General features: G+C 44.4%; 1 protein-coding gene across 6 annotated transcripts in view; it reads right to left on the bottom strand.

Annotated features, from left to right (window-relative positions):
* poe (E3 ubiquitin-protein ligase-like protein poe) overlaps positions 1 to 24613 on the bottom strand; it is a 549262-nt gene that overhangs the window by 136473 nt on the left and 388176 nt on the right. For all 6 annotated transcript variants that reach the window (XM_065455076.2, XM_065455078.2, XM_065455079.2 and 3 more), the window contains 4 exons: positions 18060 to 18356; positions 14988 to 15221; positions 5371 to 5766; positions 581 to 1057 (listed from right to left, as the gene is read on the bottom strand). In XM_065455076.2, the coding sequence (XP_065311148.1) occupies positions 581 to 1057; positions 5371 to 5766; positions 14988 to 15221; positions 18060 to 18356 (1404 nt within the window). The remainder of the gene's footprint in view (positions 1 to 580; positions 1058 to 5370; positions 5767 to 14987; positions 15222 to 18059; positions 18357 to 24613) is intronic.

Here is a 24613-nt window from a genome sequence, read left to right as displayed (position 1 = left end):
GTTGGATGAATCTATAGGATATCTACAATACAGCAGAAGCACAAAATGCTTAAACACCAGGTAACTACTGTAAAGGCGGAGAGCAGGTGCAATGCAAAAATCTGTACCATGTGTCCATTGTGCTGTGTTCTGTGAATTCAAGAGTTCAAAATAGTGTATACATGTTAAAAAAACCTAAAATAACAATAAAGACGACTAAGTATGTTTTCCACAATTTTATTCTCAAGTATACCAGACTATATTAATCGTGTATTGCATGTTTACCATGGGCAGAAAACACTGCCACACAAATTCTTCCCAGAGGTTGTGTGCAAAATGCACCTTTTATGCTGACTGCCTACAGGGAAACACGATGGGTTAAGATAACCAATGCTTGTAGTGGGAGAGATCAACACCAGCAAGTAAAGTAAAATGGTACAACACTGCTGCAATCATGTGTGTGTTTTCCAACAGCTTGAGAACATGCCTAACCTTCCAGCGAAAGTGCTTTCCAATCAAGACCAGGAAGAACCATGCATAAAGATACCATCGCGGGCAGTCTTACAGCTCCTAAAAAAATGCGGATTATCAGTATGCTCACCTTGAGTGTAAAGTAGCCCAAGAGGTCCACGAACTGTGCTGCCTTTCGTCCATAAGAGGGAAGGTGTGGCCAGAGCTCCCACATCAGTGTCAGCAGGGCCTCTCGATGTGACGGCTGCGAGTGTCTATGTAGCTGATGAAGAAGCGAGTGTGCCTGCCATCGCACAGCTGTAGAGTTGCACTCAAGCAGGAATGCACGCACAAACTGGCCCAACAGGGAGCGCTCCACAGAACTATGTACTTGTTGTGCCAGAGCTGCACACTGAGCCTCATCCGAATTCTCAACTTCATCAGGCTCCTCTGATGTGTCCCGCTCACGGCGGTGTGGCTGCTTGAATGGTGAACCAGAGGCAGCATGTGGCTTACTTGCTCCCTGCTGATGTTGGGGGGCTTGTTGCATTGAAGCTGTACCACATAGTCCACATTGAAGCAGCTGCAGGATGATTGAGGCCACTCCTTCATCGAGTAGGAAGCTCACCTGGGTAGTGGTATTTAATAAGACAACTGAAGGTGCTGTAAAGATGAGCAATGTAAAGAGCAACAAAGACTGTCACAATAAATATGACTGAATTACAGGTTGTCGGGGTTTTTGCTAACATGCACAGCACCGGGGTTGCAATTACGGTCTATGAGTGGTAGCTCCTGTGAAGCCTGCTTGGAAAAAAAGATCACTGTGCTCGATGCCATGCACTGTATTGCCAGTTCGTGGAACGCAGTGTCGCGAAGCCCAATCGCTAACTCGTTCAAGCACTCTGGCTTTAAGCGAGAGACTGCCTCCTCTGCTGGGGACGCAACAACCTCAATGCCGCTGGAGGCCGGTGCAGGCTTTGCCGACAACGATTTTGAGGGTTTAAACTTAACCACAACCTTCGCCGAGTATGTGGAGGCCGACGACAATGTTGCAATCTGTGGCGAGATGTCGCTCGACGACCCCATCGAGGAAGCTTTGCCTAGTGCCGACACTGCTGCGACATCAGATGAGGACAATGACGACGCCACAGATGCCGTGCCTGTGTCTACCCCGTTCGCCGGGGTGCTACGGCACATAGACGGCATCCGGAACTTCACCTGTTCACGTGACACCGCAGAGGACCTCTTTTTGGACGTTGCCCAACTCGAGTGAAAGCTCTTGGTTCACGGCTCAAACAAGGTCCAAAAGAAACTTACCGACTTTTTTTAAAGTTCGCGCCGGCTGGCGGGAATTGCGGCAGTGGGCAGTGGAGTGCCGTAAAGCTTCGTATGAATAAAGCATGATTGGTACCTGTACTGCAGCATTAATTCTTATCGCGTTTATTTTTTTTGTAATTTGGGTTTCCAAGCCTACGTCAGTAGTTTACATTGAAGTTTCTCGTAAATCCGTCGTGCAAAATAAGTAGTATTTTTATAGGCATAATTTATGTTCCGATTTTACGATGCCCAGATTTTACTACGCTTTTTCGTGGTCCCGAGAAAGTCGTATACTCGGGGTTCAACTGTAAACAAATGCTTACTACATTGAAACTTTTACTTCCTGACTGAATCAGCAAATCCTGTTTCTATTTTGGACAAAAGCAGTGTGAAAGCTGCAATTTTCGTCATCTTGTGACTGATAAGCACTCATAGCGGCGAAGGCCTCATGACTTCCTTTACAGTGTGGCCGCAGTGCAAGACAAGCATATTAATGCGAAACATGCTTTTCACTACCTTCTGCACATCCAGACCATTTTTTTGGCAATGAGCTGGTTGGTGACAGCATTGTGAGGTAGCTGGTGTGTTTGATGGCAGTTTAGAATCACACTTCCTCCTCAACGGCTTCCGCTATGCTTGACATTGTGCACACTGTACTGAGTAAAAACACCACTGTTTGCCACCAATGTGTGCAATGAGTTGGAACGAAACTACTGTCTGGCGCAACCACTGTGGACTAAACTGTGGTTGCTATTGATGTGATCCCGAATGGTGACTACACAATTGTGAAGAAATGCGGCCAACACATGCTGCATCAAAACAAAACTACTGTTTACTGCAACCACTACGAACAAAACTGTGGTCACTATCAGCGCAGTCATGGATGGCAAATATGCAATTCTGAAGACCCGTGGCAAAAGCGGTGTCATGCGCAGCAGTGAATGCACAAATAAAGGCTTTAAAGGGTCCCTGAAACACTTTTTGAACATAGTAAGAAAACATTCCCAATCTTTTATCGAGGTTCCTTTGAACATGTGAGCCACACATAATTGCACTGCATGCAGTAGGAAATTTACAATCTTGTGTCAAAAGCTGTGAAAAATTGCTTGCTCCCTCTTTTGCAGGTCATCATGCAGTGCCATCACAAAAAGCGAAGCCCCACAACAGCTATTGGCTGATCTCGTGATTGTGAGGACATTCTCAGTAATACGATTATTGCTAATTTGCTAATTTGAGTTGAATAAATGAAAAATATATATGTCTGCAATCTCGAAAAGAGAAAAAAAATCATTTCATCTTTGCAATGCCGGTCTACACATGATAGTTGCATGTTGCTGCAGCTGCTCCACATGGCCTCTGAGATGAAAAGCGTAGCCGCAGGGTGCCGCCCCGAGCCATCTCTCCACCGAGATGTTCAACCTTTAGGTGGGGGCCAGCGAGGATTTGCTCCCTTTGGCCTCTTGCCATCTCCTCTGCGCAAGTTTCTAGTGTGCTAGTGGAAATGAAAGGAGAGAGAAAGCTGCTTATTGGTCCGATAACTAGGTACATCTAACCTCGCTTGTGCTTAAAGGATTCAAAAAGTTGTGGTGGCAGATTCGAGAGGTGATGTTATTTGAAAGTGATGTCATTCTACGATTAGTTAGAAAAGCCCTAAATAGGCACAAAGCGCTCGTTCCTCTTGTTCCCATACGGTTTCTGCTGATGACTATGGCAATATGAACTGGGCCACTTTGCTTCGATTGGATGCTCGCCCCTCTATGAGGTTTGTTCGAATTAAATGGTACGCAGCAAAACAAGTCCAATTACCGAAAGAGTTTGATGCCATTCACCCTTTGAGGGTTGATTTTTTCAGCCATATGCGATTGGCCAGGGAGGATTTTTTTTACTGCAGATTCCAATTCTTCTGAGGGATCTATTTCGAAAAAAATTTACTGTAATATTTCTAGGGTGACCGTAAAGTGAGACAAATTTTTTGCATTGGTATACATGTACTGTTTATTCATGAATAACAACAATAAAAAAAAGGAAATAAACTTATAAGAATTAAAAATTTGATGCATTGTTATACACATAAGGCTTAGAAAATGTGCACACGAGAATATTTCGCAAGTGTCAAATGTACCTGCTCTTACACTAACATTTATGTCCATAGCCTAATCGAACTGCGTAGGTGAGCGCACCCAAGAAAACTGTGTGGTTGCGTGCCCGTCAAAAAAGTAAAACTTGTGACAAACTTCTGCTAATCTTCATCTTATCGCTGAAGATTGTGTCTGAAAAGTTTTACACAGCTGCATGGTCAAATCTCAAACCAAGTGCCACGCGCCCTCCTTAAAGGAGTACTGTTCCCAGCCAGATTCGAGTGGGGCACTGAGATGGACAAACATAATCGTTTGAACGTGTCACTATTTGTGTGACTGTATGTATGAACCATTGGGCATTGGCGTCCGGCATGGGGCAAACATATTCGCTTGATATCCTGTCAGGGTGAGTCAGACTTCCTCGATTCGTCAGTGCCCATCGGCATGTTCCATTAGTTGTAATTTGGCTAACTGGCATTGCCTTATAAAAATTCGCAGTTCCACCCGAAAGACGTAGCACATTTGCTTAGTAAATTAACAATGATAGAATGAACACATGTTAGAAATGACAGAAGTGGTAGAATGATAGAAACAGACACATGGAGACAGCACCGTCTTAGTGTGTCTGCTTCTTTCTACGTCCTTGTTCAGTCATGCTTTCACATTCTGTCATGGATTCAAACCAATTAGCCTATCAACGTGTTTTAACTAAATTAACCAACATGGTGTCATGTGCGCATAGGTAAACATGAACACACCTTGCTCGATGATAGCGGAAACTGTCTGTGAGAATGCTGCAGTAAGGAATCGTTGCAGCAGCTGCGAGCCGATTGACCTCCGTGCATCTGTCGCTTCAACGTGTACAAAACGTCGAAAGCAGTGCATACAAAGCTACCGGCACTACACGCACTCTGCAAACATCGCAGTTCACTTTGAAGATTAAGGCCATGTGGGCGTGCACTTTAACCACGTTGCAGACTGCTTTTGAGACACACGAGCGCCAGAAATGCGAGCCTACGGCGTCCGCCAAAGGCGTCTACTACAGCGTCTGCGATTCGCGTGGCCAACACCATAGTAGACGCAGCGGTTGTCTCCACTCTGTATGGAGCAGCTGCCGGAGAAGAACGCCCCTCCTCTCTCGCCTCAGCCCCCTGCCTCACGCGCCACAGGAGAGAGCACGCATCTGGGCGGCATTCCTCACTGGCACACGCGAGATTGAACCGTGTGCGCCGGCTCACCCTCACACGCTTTCAATCAAACAGAACCTCACGGCGACGCCGACGACAGAAATATGCCTGGAGTGTCCATATAATTGTTATCGTAATAAAGGGTGCAATAAATCCCCCTTCTGATTGTTTGCACAACTGTGTTGTCATTCCCTTGTGCCAAGAGCACGTTTGAGACCCCACAATACTTACATGCATACATACAATCTTGTACATCATAAAATAAGGTAAGTGCTCAGACCGCCTAGCATTAAACATTTTCTACCTCATCCAAATCCCAATTAGGTTTTCAGACGCAATGGCAGATTGCCCTATTTTACCTGAAAGAGGAAGGGCAGAACTGTGTTGTCATGCTGGCAGTAGCGCTGCCAGTTAGCTGTGCGTGAGGTAGCCACTTCGGCGCATGCCTTGAGATGCTCCACCACCAAGATAAGGGCATCATACGGCAGCGCAGCTGTGCCCATTGAAGGTGCGGTGGTCCCACTGGCCCCACACACCGTGCGGGCACCTGCTAGATGTGACTCAAGGGCATGGAGGTCACGCAGCTGCCTGTACTTCTCCTTGGTGCCACACAGGAAGAGCAGCAGCTTTCGCACTTGACGCCGGATGAAGGGTGTTTGCTGCACCATCATGTACTCGCACAGGTATGAATACCATGTGGAACCGAAACTGGGTGCTACGCAGCCAGGGGGCACCACAGCCCACACCTTCTTCACCTATGCATGAAAATAGATGGCCATAAACATAAGAAGCCTGCATTAATAAAAATCCTGTTGATAGCAAATTAACTTCAGCGGCACAGCACATGAGAGGCAAATGATAGCATAGCAGGTCTCGTAAACTCATTTTAATCTTGCTGCCAAAATTATAAAATGCTATGAATAATTGTCATGAACAGACTGAGAATATTTATGACAATCAATAGCGGTAGTGGTTATTAGAAGATTAAGTAACAAGCATTGTAGAACCTTGCTGATACGATCCCATTTCGTGCAATTTCCCGGCGCCAATGTTCGTGATCGAGAACTCAACAAATTATTCAATACAGTTAAGTTACTTTTTTACCAGTTAATATGCTCCTGGAAAACACTATCTTTCAGCACCAACTTTCAGTACATCGCCAAAGTGCAATCGTTTGCTATGTTTACCAGTTGCTAGATCTCACACAAATAAGGAAAGGTGCGAAGTATGCACGACTGAGAGCAGTAGATGCCCGCTATGGTTGATTCCTTGCAACAGTCGCTAGCCCGTGTCATTTAAGAATGCCAGCACACAGTCACTTTTCTACTGGCAAACCATACGAGTTGTTGCACATTGTGTCGCCAGCTGTTGCGATCAACCTTATCGCGATAAGCGTCTTCATTTATCTAGCTGTCTGATTGCGCATATGGCATAGTGACGTTGTAAGTGTACTGTACGCTTTTAACAGACCATAGCCCAAACGTGCCACCGTTTCCTACTGCAGGCAGCACGAAGTGAGCATCGTGTTTCACTCTGGTGGCATTGTATTCTGGTGTAGCCCACCAGCTCAATTTTGTTTCAGTTTCCCGCTGCCACCTTAAAGCACTATGCAATAAGAGAACAACAAAGCGTGCCTCAAGCCTCTTTGGCCAAACCAGGTCAACATACATTGGCGTCTCTCGCTGCGTGGGCACGTGAAAACTTCTCTCCGAAATGCTCCACCCAAGGAGATTGTTGACCCAGGACGAATTCAAGGAGTGTAAACATAAGTTTGTTAAAGAAGCAAAAACGACAACGTGCGTCTCAGGTCGTGCAGGCCTCACTGGTGCGCATCAGCACCTCATGCTGCAACAGTTCACACAAAGTTTCACTTAACATTGTCTAGATGTCAACTGCAATTGAGTCTCAAATTTTTTAGTGAATTTCAATCGTACATTTTTATGGTAAGTACATATTTTTCTTGAATTTTTTTTCAGAAATGTATGAACAATATTCTACTGTATTATTTTTCCTTACATTTTAACATTGCTGAACTCATGAAAAATAATCATAAATGCTGCACATCGTAAACACAGTCACCCACGCATTTTATTAAGGACTCAACCCATAGTTCAACCTATGACATGCTCTTTGCATGTAATTGATTTTGATTAAAGGGGCCCTGAACCCCTTTTTATCGAAGACGAGAAAAGCATTCAAAGTTAAAACAAGCTATTTCAGAAATACCACATTTACTCGATTTTAACGCGCACCTTGTGCTTTCATGTAGAAATACTATCGTCTCTCATTTGGAAAAAACAGATTTATTCCCCGTTACACCAAAGTTGCGATGAATAAAAACACAAATGGAAGCGGCGTACCTTGCCGCCAAGGTTTTCACTGCACTGGTACGAGTCGCATGGAGCAATGGATATCACTCGCCGTCCCTATCAGACAACTCCTTATCGCTATCAACAGACCAAAGCAATTTATCCTCGGTGGCATTCGAAATCCCGCACTTTTTAAAGGCCTTGTTGACCATGGCAGACGGGATCGTGCGTCATGCATCTTTCACCCATCCAGCAAAGTCCTGCAGCGAGGCACGCTTCATTTTATTGGTGGGTGTTAATTCGTGACAGCCACTGACAAGCCATCCGGTGTAGAGCGCCCGAATTCTATCTTTCACTGGCTTGTTCAAACAAACATCGAGCGGCTGGAGCTGCGATGTTGTGCCGCCGGGTATCACGACAAGGTCAGTGTTGCAAGCAGCCAGCTTGTCCTTGATGCGCTGGTCAAGGTGGCACCTGAACGTGCTAAGCACAAGCATCCCACGTAGACCCAAACTGCTGCCGGTTCTCTTCCGCTAAACATTCCCAATCCAGTCAGTGTCAAAGTCCGTGGTCATCCAACCTTTTTCATTTGCACGCACAATCACGCCACTTGGAAACACGATTCCTTTCAGGATTCGGGAGTGTCTTCCGTCTGAAGATACGGGGGCGGCATTGTGGTGACTAGTTTTTTTTGTGGCCGGAAGACAAAACATGCACTTGCTTCGCGCCCTTCTTTTCAACGGTTGTGGTGGCGGGCATGTCAAAGTAGAGCGGCGTCCGATCGGCATTTCCAATCTGTCCGAAGTGGTAGTCGTATCTATAGCCCAACTTCAAAACGTACCGCTGAAAACTGTGCAATTTCTCTTCATATTCTTCGGGCAATTTTTGGCATATCCCTGTCCACCTTTGAAGAGAAAAGTCTTTTCATAAAATTTGATAGCCAGCATCTGCTCGCTTTGAAGTCATTCCACATTAGCTCTTTCTGCAGGGCTAACTGCATCCCCCATACTTTGAGCAGGTCGGTTATAACAGGCCACTGTGCCGCTCTTGCATGTATTACGCGAGCAGCTCTTCTATTTTGGCAAAGCTACATGCTTCGGTCCACTGAAACCCTTCCTTGGTGCTTTGCTGGTGGAAATATTCTTCTGTTTGTGCCAGTTCCGCATGCAAGTGTTCGGGAACTCCGAACAATCGTGATGCGGCCCGATTTATCTCCGTCTCCGCGCACATGATAACTTTCCTTTTAAATGCGGCATCATGGTGGCCTCGGCATGTTTTCACAATCGGCGCTTCCATGCTGATTGAATAAACGCAGAAAACGGGAAGACAGGCAGTAGACTAGGTTACACCATAGCCTCCTATATTTTTTCATGCCCGCCCACTGACGGGAGGAACAAAGCGTGCCATCCATACCGCCAAGTTTATGTGCCCGCCACCAGATCGTGCTGCTTACCCATACCCTGTCCCTAAGCAGGCAACGCAACGACGTAGTTTGCGTGCGCGCTCGTGGAGACAGGTTTGGCGTGCGTATTTTACATGGAACTATAAAATAAAATAGCACATTGAATTGATGTTTGTAGATGTGCATCAGAAGTAAGCAACATAAAACATGTTATGGAGAGTCAGCCCTTCACCAAAAAGTGCCCAACTGTGAGATCATAGCTTACAGTTTGAGGGTCTTTTGTGGCAGCGGTTTTATTTCAAACACTTTGGCAAAAAAACTGTCAGCAACAGTTGCAGCTCGTTCTCTTGATGTCCAGGAGTTGAGCACATCAAGGTTTTGGGCTCGCGGAGTATTATAGCGGCTTTATTCACAGCGAGAAGAACGCGGATATCCGCATTCTTCTTCTTGCGAGAAGAAAGCGGATAAGTTTCTCTAATGCGTATGCAATATTTGTAATGCAATCTTTGTGGGCAACATGCGTTTTCTTGTTAGAAATCGAACTGGCTTTACAAGGCCGCCTTGCTGCATTTTGTAGAGGCTATTCAAGTGGTTTGCCGTTATTTCACCACCTTTTCTGATGTCACGCTACAAAAACTGCGATTGCACGTTTTTGACCAAGTGGCACTGATTGAATGCTAGGAAAAGCTTTCGACTCGGTGTTCCTGGGTGCTCAATGCAATGCATGAGGCTTTCGTTGCATAGAAGTTGGAATGCTAAGACATTGATTCTCTGCTTGTCGGTGACAATGCGCATGACGAAAAATCCTATGTCTTCAACTTCCTTCAGGATGTGTTGCATGAGCGTGTGCAGCTCGCGGCCAGTGCAATTTCTTGAGAAAAAGTAGGCCACAGGTGCTTTGAACGAAACTGAAAGGCCGTTGAGGACGAAGCACAGAGGTGAGTTGGCCAGCACAGGCTCATTTGTTGTTTCCTTAGGAAAGCTCCCGCCATAGTCTACTTTGCCGACGAAAGCGTCCCTTTGTTTATAGTAAAGTAGCCTCTGTTTCAAGCGCACTTCGTCTACAATTAACGAGCACGCCCTGGCATGTGATGAGGGATGAGAAGCGAGCTCGGCTGACAGCCTTTGCTTCACGAGTTCCGTCACGCCAACTTCTCCACGTGATGAGCCCATAAAACGCAGACTGGGCAGCTGGAGAATGCCTGTAGTCCTTATATGCTCATATGCGCGAGTCAAGAGGTTACACAAAACCACAGCGTGGTGGTCAGATTGATCAGACCTCATTGGTTTCTTTCTCCAGACATTCTTAACTTGCTCTACTAATACAGACGCAGCTAAGTCTTTCTCCTTCGCTTTTTTGAAAACTTGGAGGAATTAATGAACAAAGCACTCTTCCTTGAGCTTTTGTATTTTTTGTTCACAATCGTCGACGGTATTCTTGAGCTGCTCAATAAGCACAAAGTCTCGTTCTTTGCGTCTTGTTGCCACTTTGTTTTCGTTTGTCCACTGTCGAAACCGAGAATTGTGAGGCCCCCTGCACTGCTCTGTCCACCTGCACAGTCGCGGTGATGGAGCACTCGCTAGCGCCGTTTTTCACAAGTGGCAATGATTCGGTAGCAGTGCAGTCCACAGGTGACAAATCTTCAAAGGCGATGCCGACGACTGGCAAGTAGTTGAGCGGATGCGGACACGACTCCAATTGGTTGTCACCAATGACTGCTCATCGCTTTCGCGGTGGTGGCTTGGCTAGCGCAGCAGCCTCGCGCTTTTTCACTGATGCGCTGTTACTCTCTTTCTTTTAGGGGGCTGCAAGGACGCCGGATATTCTTCAAAAATGCTATGGATACATCTTTTTCAAGTTTCCGAATTTTACAACCTTCCTTGAAGTCAGAGGAACTGAAGTGTCGGCTGCACGGCATTGTATTCGGTGCCCAGTTTTCACAAGAAATTACTTTTAGCCATTTTGCGCACAGTTCCGGATTGCTTGTTATTTCATGGAACGATATGCCCAGCATCGGTTGTTTACTGGATGACTTGTAGCGTGGCACACAGCAGTACGGCATCTTGTCGGGTGCAGGACACCACAACTGGTTCCACACTGCAGATAGACAACTGATTGGGTATTAAAAGGAAAGTAACACAAGGAAACAATAAGAACTATGCATAGTACATCACTGATTTTATAGTAGTAAAGCAATATACATTGCAACGACGCCAACAACTAACACGTGGTCGCACAAAATCTAGTAAACGGTCACTTCATTTGTGTACACTGCTCACAAGTTCGGTCATGCATTGCTGACATTTCAAGAAAAGAAATATATAAACATGCTGCTGTTACAAAATGCACACGCTTACTTGCAACGAACACGACAGATATCGCACAACTCTTGCTTGACAGATCAGTTTGAGTGCTTCGATGGGCCTCGATGCATAGCTATGTCTGGTATGCGAGAGCAAGTATTTTAGCAAGTATGGGGTGTGAGTGCCTCTCGCGGAGAGCCGAGGCGTAAATCGAGGAGGAAGGGAGAGGGCAATGAACGGTCTCCGCGGCACTATTGCAAGGGCATGAAAGAATATACGAGGCTATGGTTACACCAGCACCTGGTTACATGTGCAACATGGAGGTACAGTAAAAGCTTGTTAATTCGAACCGCAAGGGGAAGCTGCTTCAGTTTGAATTAACGAAAGTTCGAACTAACGAAAGTGAAGAGAACAACAGTACACTGCGATTTGGAAGTAGTATGGCATGTCAGAAATTTAATACTTGAAAACATCTGAGATCATAGTCCGCCTTTTTTCCTTGAAGGCGAAAGCTACCACTTTTTGCTCTAACGAGCCAATGTGGTGGAAGGCCTCCTCTTCGCCTTCTTCAAAACTGAAGAAGAGACGGGCACCATTTAATCCAGCCATGACCTCCACAGCGGAGGGCCGCACTGGCGCTTCGTCTTCCCCCTCCTCGTCGCCACTGGCTACGACAAGTTCAGTGCTTCTGACCTGAGAAATTATGTCCTCATCTTTCAGTGCACCACACACCACTGCACCCTCGTCCACGTCGACATAGTCAGCAAAGGAGATTTGCAAAGCCCCCGAGATTTGCGACGGGCAAGAAGTCTCAGAGGTCAACGTAGAACGGAGAGTCAACGTAGAACGGAGAGCCCCCGCTGCCCTCTGGCCGACACTGCACCGGTTATATTTTTCCTGATTTTGCCTTCTCTCGCCGTTCTCTTCGTTTCGGAGGCTACGCAGCCTAGTGTGTAGGCAGTATGCGCGTTTCTCTGGCCGTGTGCCAGGCGCCAAGCTGCTGGCATTATGGCGCATAGTTCGAATTATCCGTGGCGGAACCTTCTCGCGTTCGAATTAACGGGCTTTTTTATGCATAGACTTCTGTGGAGCTTGGCCGGACCAAATCGTACAGTTTGAATTACCCATAAATTCGAATTATTGAATTTCGAATTAACGAGCTTTCACTGTATACACATGGAGGAAGCTACGGCAGCCAGACTAGAAGCGCATACGAGGCAGCCATTTTTCGAATGCTTATGGCGATATCATAACGCGAATTTAGAGTCGTACTCGATTCTAATGCACATGCAATTTTTGGACCTGTTTTATCGGAAAAAGAAAGGTGCACATTAGATTAGAGTAAATACGGTAGTTTGCCACAAAAAGTACTTCAATGCATTCAGCAGAAGTGGAGTTATTGGTAATCAAACATTCCCTTTGCGGTGCTTCCGCTCCTTCTTCAATGACTTACACTGTGAAGGCTACGGCCGACCTAGGCATGCCCACAACACTCTGCCTGCTGAACGTCACCATGGCAAACAGTTCAAATTTGATTTTCGATGTTCATGTATATGCCACTACTTGCAATTTTGGCACCTAGGATGTGCCAAACATCACCGTACTCAGCGAGCCGCAGTGTGCCCGCCAGTGCATTCGTTGTGGCAACCCACGACGGCCGTGGTATCTACACTACAAAGCAGACTGCAGTTACATGGAACTGTAGTGCATATGCGCAGAGTTTGCTTTGTGCATGAAAGGGCTTAAGAGTGCGCTCACGCTTATATGCTCCAGTCTCGCCATGCTATGTGGTACGGAACGGCTTTGTCTTGCACCAGCTTGACCGATGGATAGTAGCCATGTCCAACTTGGGCATTTTGAAGCACTATGAATAGCTAAATACGAAGTGAAATTTGCCAAGGCGTCTAACCAGGAGTGGTCAGGTGTGAGCACATGCTGGCAAGCATGTGTGTGGTCTGACCTTAAGTTTTGTGTGGTTTGAGGCTAGTTGAGTGTTCCTAACTGCAACATGTTCTTTGCGACTGCTGCTCTTATGCGTCAGAGCTCGAGACAGTCTTTGAAGGCAGCACTACACCTGCAATGGGAGTTAAGCTTAGAACTGCAGCACATTCTCAACCCATGGCAAAGCACCGCTTGCGCATTATGCGCCACGAAAATGCTGCCAACGTTCTTGCAGGCCACGGGCCTTAATGAAACTTTGTAAATATCTCTATAGTGTATATGTGTGTGTGTGACTGTAAGTGCTGTCAAGTGCTTATCACTGTATATATCAAAATCATCATCCAGCACTTGGAGTAGCAAGTCAGGCGAACAGCCAGGCCAGCATTTCCAGCATATCCTTAAAGTTTTTATGTCTCTCTTTCTCTCTCAACTAAACTTGAAGATTACTCACAGAATTGTGCCTGGCAGAGCCCACAACAATGAAAATGCACGTGTTGCAGTGCAACATAGCCAATGGGGAGTCTGTGTCCTTGGGAAGTTGGCTTATGGCGCTTAATTTCTAGCTAAAACCTTACAATGTCCTGAGCAAATGTCAACACCAGATACATGGCCAGGTATATCAACCACACTGTACTCTGCGCAAGGACCCAGTCCACTTCTCCCCTCAGTACACATAGCTAATGGGGAACATTCCATAAGCAAGTCCGATTGGAGTTTTTAGAAAGCAATGAGTCCTGGTGATGACATGACAATGTGGTGAAGAAGCACACCTGCAGAGCATTGAAGTATCTTGACAGAAGCTCAGGAGGAATGACGTGAATTGCATGGGCTTGACTCTCCATTATTTAATCAAGATGACTTTTGAGGGAGGTTAGGGCTATGATGAACGAAGTACAAAACTGGATGGGCGATAAAGTATTAATGTGGTTTGCTTTAAAACTGTAGCTCAGGCAAGTTGATAACACATCTATACACTAAAGCATTGTAGTGTGAACATACCGTGATAAGAAACATACATGGCAGGTCAAGAGCAACCTACTAAACTTCCATGAGTTTGTAGCTAGCGCTTTCCCCATTTTGCATGTTTCTTGTCCTTGCCTTTTTACACCAGATTGTTCGATCAGACCAAACTTTACTTCAGGAGCTCCTATCTAAATACCAGAAAAAAAAAAATCATTTTGCTCAGTATCCAATTTTGATTGTTGCAAAAAAAAAATTACACACACACACACACACACACACACACGCACACACAAATTGCAATGAGATTTCATGAAATTATGTAATGAGACAAAAGGGATAATCAGTGTATCAGCAGCCTAACAGCACGAGCTCTCTCGCAATCACCGCATCGTTCTTGCGTTGTGCAATTCTTTTGTTTCATTTTTTTTCCTTCACCAATGTACGCTACCTGACAACTGGAACAGTTGACTTTGTAGATGACCCTTTGAGCCCAAGGACCATGCACCAAGAGAAAGTTTAAAGGGCTGTCTACAATATCAACTGTTCTGTCGGGCAGCGTATATTGGCGAAGTAAAAATCCTAAACGGTCGCACTGGCTGTTGTGTTTGGGCAGCAGGGTGAGACACCCAAGTAGCAAAAAGAAAAAAAAAGGAAAAAAAAAGCAGTCTCCACAAAATGTAGGATAGGGTGATAGAGTGGACAATGGGGAGAGAGAGAGATGTGTGTGTGTGTGTATGAGAGGAAGAGAAAATAGAGGAAGAGGGATATGGGAATGGGCTGGTTAGGCCCACTCAGTGACATTCTGTAGCAATTTAAAAATAATTTGTTATTGTGTAAAATCACACTTGGTCCCAACAATGTGAAGTGTGATTTTTTCATGTGCAACATAATCTCAACGTATGTTCTCAATGATTGTAAGTCCATTTTAACAGATAGCATGAAGGTGCAAAGGGTTTCTCTGCCAGATAATGCCACTAGATGATGCTATCATATGGCACCTTTTCAAAACACAAACCTTTTAAAACAGAAAACAAACTGAATCAACCCTGCATATTACCTGGTATGGCAGGCGCAGGGCCATCTCTGTCAAAAGTTGAGGGTAAGCCTCAAACACGTCGTTAGCATGTCCCTTGACATACTGCCGCAAAAAGAAAGGAGACATGTCTGGGGGAGGAGAAGCAGGGTGCGGTTTCAGCAGTGGAGGGCCAGTGTTTCCACTCGAACTGCCTCCAGATGAATCAGCATCAGCATTCTGCACTGCCTTCCAGTGCTCAAGCAAAGTACCCAGAACCTGCACATACATATTGAGTAAACTTACAGCATGCTCAGTGAAATCAGGCAGCACTCCACAGGAAGCCTGTGTATATTGTTGCCTCTACTTGCACAATGCGCATCTGGTTACTGTATAAGGTTTTGCATTCTTGCACAAGGTCAAAATCCAACAGTTCAGTGCCAGATTAACCATGCCATGCTGTGGCGACAAGCCCAGTTATATCGAATTTAAAGGAACAGAAACACAGTTTGATACATCAATATTTTAATGCAGAAAAATAAGCTGTACTATAAGGCTAAACGGAAAGAGAAAATTGTCATCTATCTAACTATAGCATGAAGCTACAAGGGAAACCTACACAAATTTCTCAGAAAGAAAGCTATGAAGTTTTCCCTTTCATGATATTCCCTTTCATGCTCTCCTCCCCCTTGTGGGATTCTTGCAGAAGTGATTTGTCAAGGTAAAACTGAAGGCACAAGATTCTCATATTTTCTGTGACTGGGACAGAGAGCAACATTTAAGATTATCCCCTCAATAATTCAGGAAGTGTTGAACAGGGAACCGGCAAGACTTTTACTTTAAAGCATCATGTGTAACAGCAGTTTGCATCATGATTGTGGACAACAATGGGGTATCGTAAGACTGGTCAAAAGTGTGGGGCCCTTTGAACACATGTCTCCAGTTCACTCATGATTCAGGCCATTTGCCGTGAGTGATCAGTGAGGAAGTATAACTTTAACTTTATTTGAACTAGCGCATGTTTTTTTCACAGCCACTGTTGTTGGTGCAACACAGAGCCTGAAGAAAAGACCCTTCTCTCCATTTTCCTGTCCATGCCTATACCTATCTATAACCAACTCTCAATGATTTCAACTTCAAATTTTTGCCACGCTCAGAGTGCTTTTGGACTACAGCAATCTAGCACCTGAAAGAGAAACTGTTTTCCTAGTTTCAATCTTGCATTTCTTTTTTCCACCGTCGGGGGGTTTTTTAACGTGCCCTTTACTCGGGCGTGATGAACGCTCGTAGCTTATGACATGGGATCGATGTTGCGCGCAGCTGCCCTTCAGAAACCACGAATTTCGACGGATTCTGATGAGTCTGCATCGTAATTTTTTTATGGTGGTAGCAGCACAGACTCGGAAGATGGTTTTGATTTATCAGATTTCAGCACAGGCAGCAAAAGTGCAGCAAATAGCCCTGGAACATCAACAGGTATCCGCCGGCAAGTTTTGTTTTCTACTCCAAACCGTTTTGTCACTGCTGCGCTCAGAGCTAAAGATATCCGGTGTGTTCTAAAGGTCACAGTTCTTATCCGCAGGATGTCAACGTCGTTTGGGCACTTGCTGGGGGCGGTGCAAAAAGTGTAGTTTTGCAGGAGAAGATGGCCGGGAGTGGACCTCGGCACTACGTTCCGCAATGGCGCGCGGCGGTTCGTAAAAGCCGCTGCTGTGAGGCTCTTACAAACTGCCGAATAGCCACTAGGGCTTACATTTTCCTTTGTATATAAAGAACTTCTCCAGATACAACGCTCATATTTGCAGGAATCTTGTACATAGCCTTTTTGTTCAAAATGTATATTTCAAATTTTTTTGTTCTCTTGGTGCAAAGCGGAATTTATGTTTTTATGGAGTTTTCTCATTTTTATTACAAATATTTCCATTAAATAATTTTTTCAAACAATTCTTAATAAATGTTTGCTTGAAAATAATACTATTAGAAAGCACATTCCTTCTACAAATTTATACCATACATTCTAATACCAAACACTTGCTGTAGGAGTAAGAAAATTGTTTACTAGACTTCCCAAACACTGCCTATTTTCCTGTGAACCGGAAAAGTGTTAGGCACTTTCACCTTGCCTATTTATCTTCAAAACACTTGGATGCCGAACTCTGGGACCCGCTTGGTCGCAGAGTCTGGGCATGTTAGCCCAGATACCCACAAAATGTAGTCTCTTCATCATGCAATAACATACACACCATTACGTAAAAGTGTGACGGATACCAACTGGCAACTGGAGGAACGCACTCTACAGCTACTCCTGGTCAGTGCTTAAACCTTTCAGGGTAGATTTTTTTCTTCATATGCGACCGCCCAGGGTCGATATTTTTTAATGCAGATTCCAATTCTTCTAGGGGACCTACTTCCAAAAAAAAAATATATATATATATATACCATAATTTTTCTCGGGTGACCGTAAAGTGAGAAAAAGATATTTTGTGTTGGTATATATGTACTCTTCATTCATGAATAACAACAATAAAAAAAGGAAATAAACTTATAAGAATTAAAACTTTCATGCATTGTTATAGTTCAAGACTTTGAATATGCACACACAAGAATATTTCACAAGACTCAAATGTTCCTGCTCTTACACTAATATTTTCGTCCATAGCCCAATTGAACTGCATAGGTGAGCGCACCCAAGAAAACTGTGTGGTTGTGTGCCCGTCAAAAAAGGAAAACTTGTGACAAACTTCCGCTAATCTTCATCTTATTGTCAACTAGAGGCAACTAGTTTTCGCGAGTCTCCAAAAAAAGAAAACAAAAGGAAATGCATGCACGGTGGCATCCTATTTATGCTCACCCGCTATGCACTTCATAAAAATGTCATAAAAGTGGCAGAAATGTGTTTTATGTTTGACGATTGTGCGCATAAGGACACTGTTCATTAACTCATGTGACAATTGAGAACGGTTTAGTGTACGAAATTTTTTATTCAAATGGCACTAAGAGCAAAGACGCTTTTGAGTTCACTTTCAAGTAAGCAAAAAAGAGTGCTTAAGAAAATTATATCATGACCTCATACTCTTTCACAGTACCACTAAGATCAAACATGAGACGCAAGCCTACCTGTAGGCAGTGGTCCACGATGCCACTGGCATGTAGGGCTACCGCAGCTGAAGTGCTGCAGTAGTTCTGGCTAGTAGGGTCGCTGGGGCCGGATGCCTTGGCTGAGCTTTTGATGCGTGACATCATGATACTGAGTAGGCGCATGACGATGAGCTGTTCCTCAGAGGATGGGCTCCTTTCCACTACGCGGGCCACATTTCGGTCTAGCTCGCCAATCAAGCTGCTCAGCAGATTGTCAAGGGTTGCACGATCTCTTTCATCCTCGCTGTCCAAATCTGAGCTGAGCATTAGCACTACCTGCAAGCGCAAAGGCTTTTGATTGCACCAGAAATGTTAAACGTTCAAGTGTTCATAATGCAAAAGCAAACAAGTGCAGTTCTTGTAAAACAGTATGAATTCCCATGCAAATTTAGATGTACAGGTCAGACCACTTATAACGTAGCCACTTATAGTACAGGACTGGATATAATGTGGTCCTTTCTGACGTGTTTATCTTTCTATACAACTAAATGTATATGCATACCACTTATTGTGCAGACACGCAAGACGAAATACCGGTTATAATGTGGTTGCCGAAAAGTCCTGCAGATGAGCAAGGCTGCGAGTGTGCTTATCAACTAGGTGTGTCGGCCGAGGGAAAAGTGATGAGGGTGATGTGGAGGAGGAGACAAGGAGTGAGCGAACAAACTGAGGGAATGAAAAAAAATGCAGCGGCAGTGTGCTGGCTCAGCAAGCACATGACTCTTGCATCTCTTTCATGCGGCTTCACCATGTAGCTAAGCGCCGGCAGCGGTCGGTGTAGTTGCAGAATAGTACAAGAGTGTTTAGAGTGTTGCCCTGCTAACACCACCTAACAATGGGGTTATTCAGGCACAAAAGGGATAAGCCTTTTCCTCTTTGGCTTGGGGTTGGTAGAGTGTGCGGACGTTTAAGAATCGGCTGGCACACTTCGCACGACCGTCCTGAGAAATGATATGCAGCGGGATACTGGGATGGACAAACGCGATCGTTCCACCAACATGCCACCATTCATGCAACCACACATGCAAATGATTAGGTGTTGGTGTCCAAGGGAACCAACGTATTCACTCAATATCCTGTCATGGCAAGTCGGACTTCGTAGATTTTTCAGCGCCAATCAGTATGTTCTATTGATAGTAATTCGGCTGCCTAGAATGGTCTATAAAAGGTGAAATAAATGCATTTTTTATTGTTTGCACAACTGTGTTGTCGTTCCTTTGACCCAAAGGCACGTTTAAGACACCCCAACCTCCAGCCCCACGGAAAAATTGGTTGAGGCCACGTGTGCATTTTGCGTTTGAGCATTGTTATGAAGTGCAGATATTGTGCATGCGACCTCGATTTCGTGAGGCTGCCCTTTACCTTCCATTGACGAGTATAGTCATCATGAAATTTTGTACCAATGTAACAACGACGACTATAGTTGTCATAAACGAAAATTTGTCACACAGTCAACCTATGACTATACTCGTCCTATTACATCTAGTTGCAATTCCCGACACTAGATGGCCACACTTGTCCATGTTGTGCCATTTGTGCCTCGCTTTTCATTATACTGCAGCCTCTGACAACCCCGCATAAAACATGACTGCCTCCTTGAAACGAGGCAATGAAAGCTTGCATAAAAAAGAGTATTTTGATGAGTCATCAGATGACAGCTCTGCAAAGTTTTGCATGGAAACAGAAAGTGGTGTGTTCTCATTTGAAGAGTGAACAGTGCGGAGTTGGCCTCTGTGCTGCACCTTGCTTCGAAGTCTACTATACCAAGATGGCCTACTAACTGCTTTAGGAGCTGCAGAAAAGTAGCCACTATTCATGTGCATGTATTTGCACCATTTAGGTTATTTTTTCTTTGTATTCTTTTTTTCCCCTAGTGTATCAAGCCCTGCAAAATGCATTTTTGCAAGACAGGGCCATGCAGAGAAGCCTTCTTCAAACTATATTTTTACACAATTTGTGAAATAAAGGAACCCCATTGAATTGAAATAATAGTGCCATTTTATTCAGACAAAAAATCTCTACAAACTGCGGGAAAAAAATGTCAAGTAAATTTGGTAAAATTTTCTTCTTTTTTCGTGGTAGGGAAAGGGTTAAACTGTGTTCTGCAAGTTCATAATTTTGGAACATTGTCTACACTAGAGCTTTCACCATTCTTATACCAGCTTTTCCTAGTAGTTTTGGCAGTAGTTGCCAGCTGATCACTTACAAACCGCGCTTCATGCACACTGCTGTTAGTGCATCCTGTGCGTGTGATCTCATGCCAGATCAACATGTATTCATCTGTAAACATATAGCAAGGGTGAGCTTCCTGTGATGGCATGCAGCGCGGCATCCCCACCGGCTAGGCCTAGCCAGCGTCATCTCATCGGGAGTCAGCGACCAAAGTTGCAGTTTGGTGCAGAGTCAATGAAATGATTCGCAGTCGTATTACAGCACTTGGAAAACAGAAGAACAATCTCGCCAATGAAAGTGAGGGCACATTCTGGCCGTATGCTTTGATTACCGGACACATGGCTGCTTGGTTTACGTATTTTGCACACACACGCCTTTGATAAATCTTATTTTGGTTATAGTAAGATACTGCATAAAGTGCGGAAATTTGTGACTCCGGTGATTTGCGTTATGAGCGGTCTATGCTGTACTTAGTGGTTGAGACCCGAGAGTAAACCAAATGTTCAAGCATTTTACAGCAGAGGGAAGTAATAACACCTGTTGCCAACTGTAGGGTAATTACTTTACACAAAGGGTTTTTTCGGCTTTTCAGCTGCTTGGTAGGGCCATAGGGCTGCCTGGCAATTTTTCAGAGATCTAGGGCGTTTTTCCCTAACCTGGCATTTATTATGACCTAGGAAATAAACTGTGGGGAACAGTAGAAAATGTGCAAAATTTGGCATATCATACCTGCCAAAGCTAAGAACTCAATCTGCCCAAAATTAATACCGTATTTTCCCTGTGTATAAGTCGTGGTATTTTCTTAACTTTCCTTCGGTGCATCTTATAGGATGGTGCGACTTTATACTTCTTTTTTCTCAGAAAAAGCTGCAGTCAAAATTGGATTGGATGCTATGGCCATGCCAAGTGCGCTGGGCTGACCTCCTTTGGCAGTTGCTACGGGTTGTGTGCACGTTATGGAGCTACCGGGTTCTTCTCATGATCGAGTTTCCGAGTGCCGTGTGAGAAGGATGGAGCAGTAATGCAAGCGGCGGCAGGCCGACTGCAAGTCAACCAACTCCGAAGTTGCAGCATCTGCAGATTGCTTTCAAGATACGGCGCGTCGCTGCGTAAAACTATGCAGTTGCTACCAGACTACAAGCCACCCCCCCCGCTCCCTGCCGTGCTGCCTTCCCACTTTCCTTCCTTGTGCTCTATTCGGCTCACCATCACACACTTTCACTTGCACATACAGGATACAGCATGCGGGGACGATGTTATCACCCTTAGACTTTATACGGAACATTGCGGCAACCACGAGGGCAGAAATGCATCTGGCGTGTCCATATCATTGCTATCACAATTCTATACGAATGGCACTGATACACTTGCGTGTTACCCACGTTCATGAAATAAAACATCACTGTATTCTTTTAAGATTGCTTACCGAATAAACAGGTGCGTCTTATAAACCGGGGTGACTTATATACGTTTTTTCTTTCCGGAAAAACTGCCGTTTGAGGGAGGTGTGACTTATAGACCGGAAGATATGGCACATCATATTTTTGTTGACTTATTCAAGAATTTGCACAATAACCATGGAAGATAATCCTCATGTTTAACATTGTCCAACCAGCACTATAGAAATGAGCGATGGTAATCCTATAGACAAGTTTTGTGGCTACTGGGAGGAGTTTTCCTCCAGGTGAAGACTGCAAGCACTCCCTAGGCACACGCATGGCAGCTGGCATGGAAGCTGAAGTATGCATCTTCTGTGTTCGCTGCCAGTTACTTTATGAGACAGGTATTGTTAAGGTCCAGAAAAGAATTCTGTCCTTTGGAGCATCTTTATTATAAAGTTCAGCAAGTGTTGCTCTTAGTTTGGAGGTAAAGCCAGAATGAAGCTGTCAATACTTTAGAAGCATTATGCTTGTTTGTTGCCTAAACCTGACAGGAGTGAATAAGAGTGAAGAACGCAGCCTTCTAAATCCACCAGCTGCATGAAAACCATTTCCACTAATTCACAGTCAACCACATTATTTGGGGTGAAAATTGTGGACATAAGAACATATGATGGCCACAGAGAAGATAAAAAGTATCTCCATGCTAGTCCATGTTATCTTTACTGCACCTCTAACGCTGCAGCTGAAAAAAAGCTCTCTCAAGCATGAGTGATTAAATTAAACTGTGGGGGTTCTACGTGCCAAAACCACAATATAGTTATGAGGCATGCTGTAGTGAGAGACTACAGATTAATTTAGACCACCTGGGCTTCTTTAACCTCCACCTAATGCACGGTTCATGGGTATTTTTGCATTTCGCCCCCATCGAAAGGTAGCCACCATGGCCGAGATTTGATCCCGCGACCGCATGCTTAGCAGCACAACACCACAGCCACTAAGCAACTACGGAGACTAAGTGCATGGTTATCTCATGCAAAAAAACTAATGTCTTTCAGTATTCATTTCACTTTACAGACATATCCCAAGTGGATTCCTACCGCTACCCAGGCGTTCTCATGAAAAGTAAATTGTCCTGGTCAGACCATATTTCGAAACTTGTAGCAGATCTCAAGGTCACTTGGTTAATCATCACCACCACCACCCTCATCATCATCATCATCATCAGCTTATTTTATGTCCACTGCAGGACGAAGGCCTCTCCCTGCAATCTCCAATTACCCCTGTCCTGCGCCAACCGATTCCAACTAGCACCTGCGAATTTCCTAATTTCATCGCACCACCTAGTCTTCTGCCGTCCTCTACTGCGCTTCCCTTCTCTTGGTACCCATTCTGTAACCCTAATGGTCCAACGGTTATCTAACCTGCACATTTTTTTTTCTCTTAATGTCAATTAGAACGTCGGCCATACCTGTTTGCTCTCTGATCCAAACTGCTCTCTTTCTGTCTCTCAATGTTATGCCTAGCATTCTTCGTTCCATCACTCTTTGTGCAGTCCCTAACTTGTTCTCAAGCTTCTTTGTGAGTCTCCAAAGTCTCTACCCCATATGTCAGCACCAGTAAAAGGCACTGATAATACACCTGCCTTTTCAATGATAATGGTAAGCTTCCAGTCAGGAGCTGACAATGTCTGTCGTATGCGATCCATCCCATTTTTATTCTTCTATGAATTTCCTTCTCATGATCAGGGTTCCCTGTGATTAATTGACCTAGGTAAACGTACTGCTTCACAGTCTCTAGAGGCTGACTGGCGATCCTCAACTCTTGTTCCCTTGCCCGATTAAAAGAACGCTATCTCTTTTCCTCTCCTGTGATCAGAAAAAACAACAACATATGAAACGTTTGTTGGGCGCAAACTTGAATTTGCCTTTTCTGTATGGATTCCCTAATAGGATTACCTTATTAGCTCTCTTGAGTCAGTTCAAAATCATGCTGACCAGTTTATATCATCGAACTATGATAAATGTCTCAGCAAAGCTCACATTAAATCACCTCTTAAGCTAACCCCTTTAGCAGTTAGATGGAGAATCGCACAACTAAGCCTGTTCCACTAGGTATATCTTAACTTTCCTTATGTGCGTGGCACACTGCTATTTCTGCCCTCTCCAACTTCTAGCCGCCTATTTAATTCCAAAAGCATTCAACGTCATTACGGTACAATGCTTGCATTTTAATAAACCATTCCTTCCTACAAACATCAAAGAATGGAACATTCTTTCTAAAGCTGTCATTCTTCAGCCTGATCCACCTAAATTTAGGGAGCCTGTAACAGCACTTTTTGTTTGACCTTATATGTAAAGCACTGTCTGATTAATGTCTTGCAGGTTCTCTATTTTATTTTTGCGACTGCTGTTACAGATGTGCACACTGTTGGGTACAAATAATGATTGTAATTTTGTTCTTTATTGTGCTGCCTTTGTATTTCATTGTCTTGTTAACTGCCAAAATGTTAATTATTGCTTATCAGTTTTTTTTTTTCATACCTTTCTGTTTTTTTCTTCTTTTTCCCTCTTTTGCTCCTCCTCCATGTATTGGCGGCTTGTTTGCTTTAACTTGCCACTACTGCTATATGCCTGATATTAACAAGACAAATTTTGTTCTTTGTTGTACTTGCCTTGTACTTGTTTGTTTGGAAAATGGCGGTCATTCAGTTAATTACTGCATTCATTTTACGACATGTATTTTTGTTATTTCTCCTCCCCCCCCCAACCCCCCCTTTACGTAATGAACTGTATAGGGCCATTAAGGGTAAAATAAAAGACGAAATGCACAACTGCTTGGCAAGGCCAACTGAACATGTGCACATGTCTTGCACTGGGTGCTCTGTCCGCCTCATCAGCACCAGAAATTCTGACCATGTCAAGTCAAATAACTTCAGTATGTTTCACAGAATCTTTGCCAATGTAGCAACATCACGTCATA

The sequence above is a fragment of the Dermacentor albipictus genome, chromosome 1 (assembly GCF_038994185.2).
Source record: "Dermacentor albipictus isolate Rhodes 1998 colony chromosome 1, USDA_Dalb.pri_finalv2, whole genome shotgun sequence".
Taxonomy (NCBI): domain Eukaryota; kingdom Metazoa; phylum Arthropoda; class Arachnida; order Ixodida; family Ixodidae; genus Dermacentor; species Dermacentor albipictus.
This window is presented reverse-complemented; position numbering and strand designations above follow the sequence as displayed.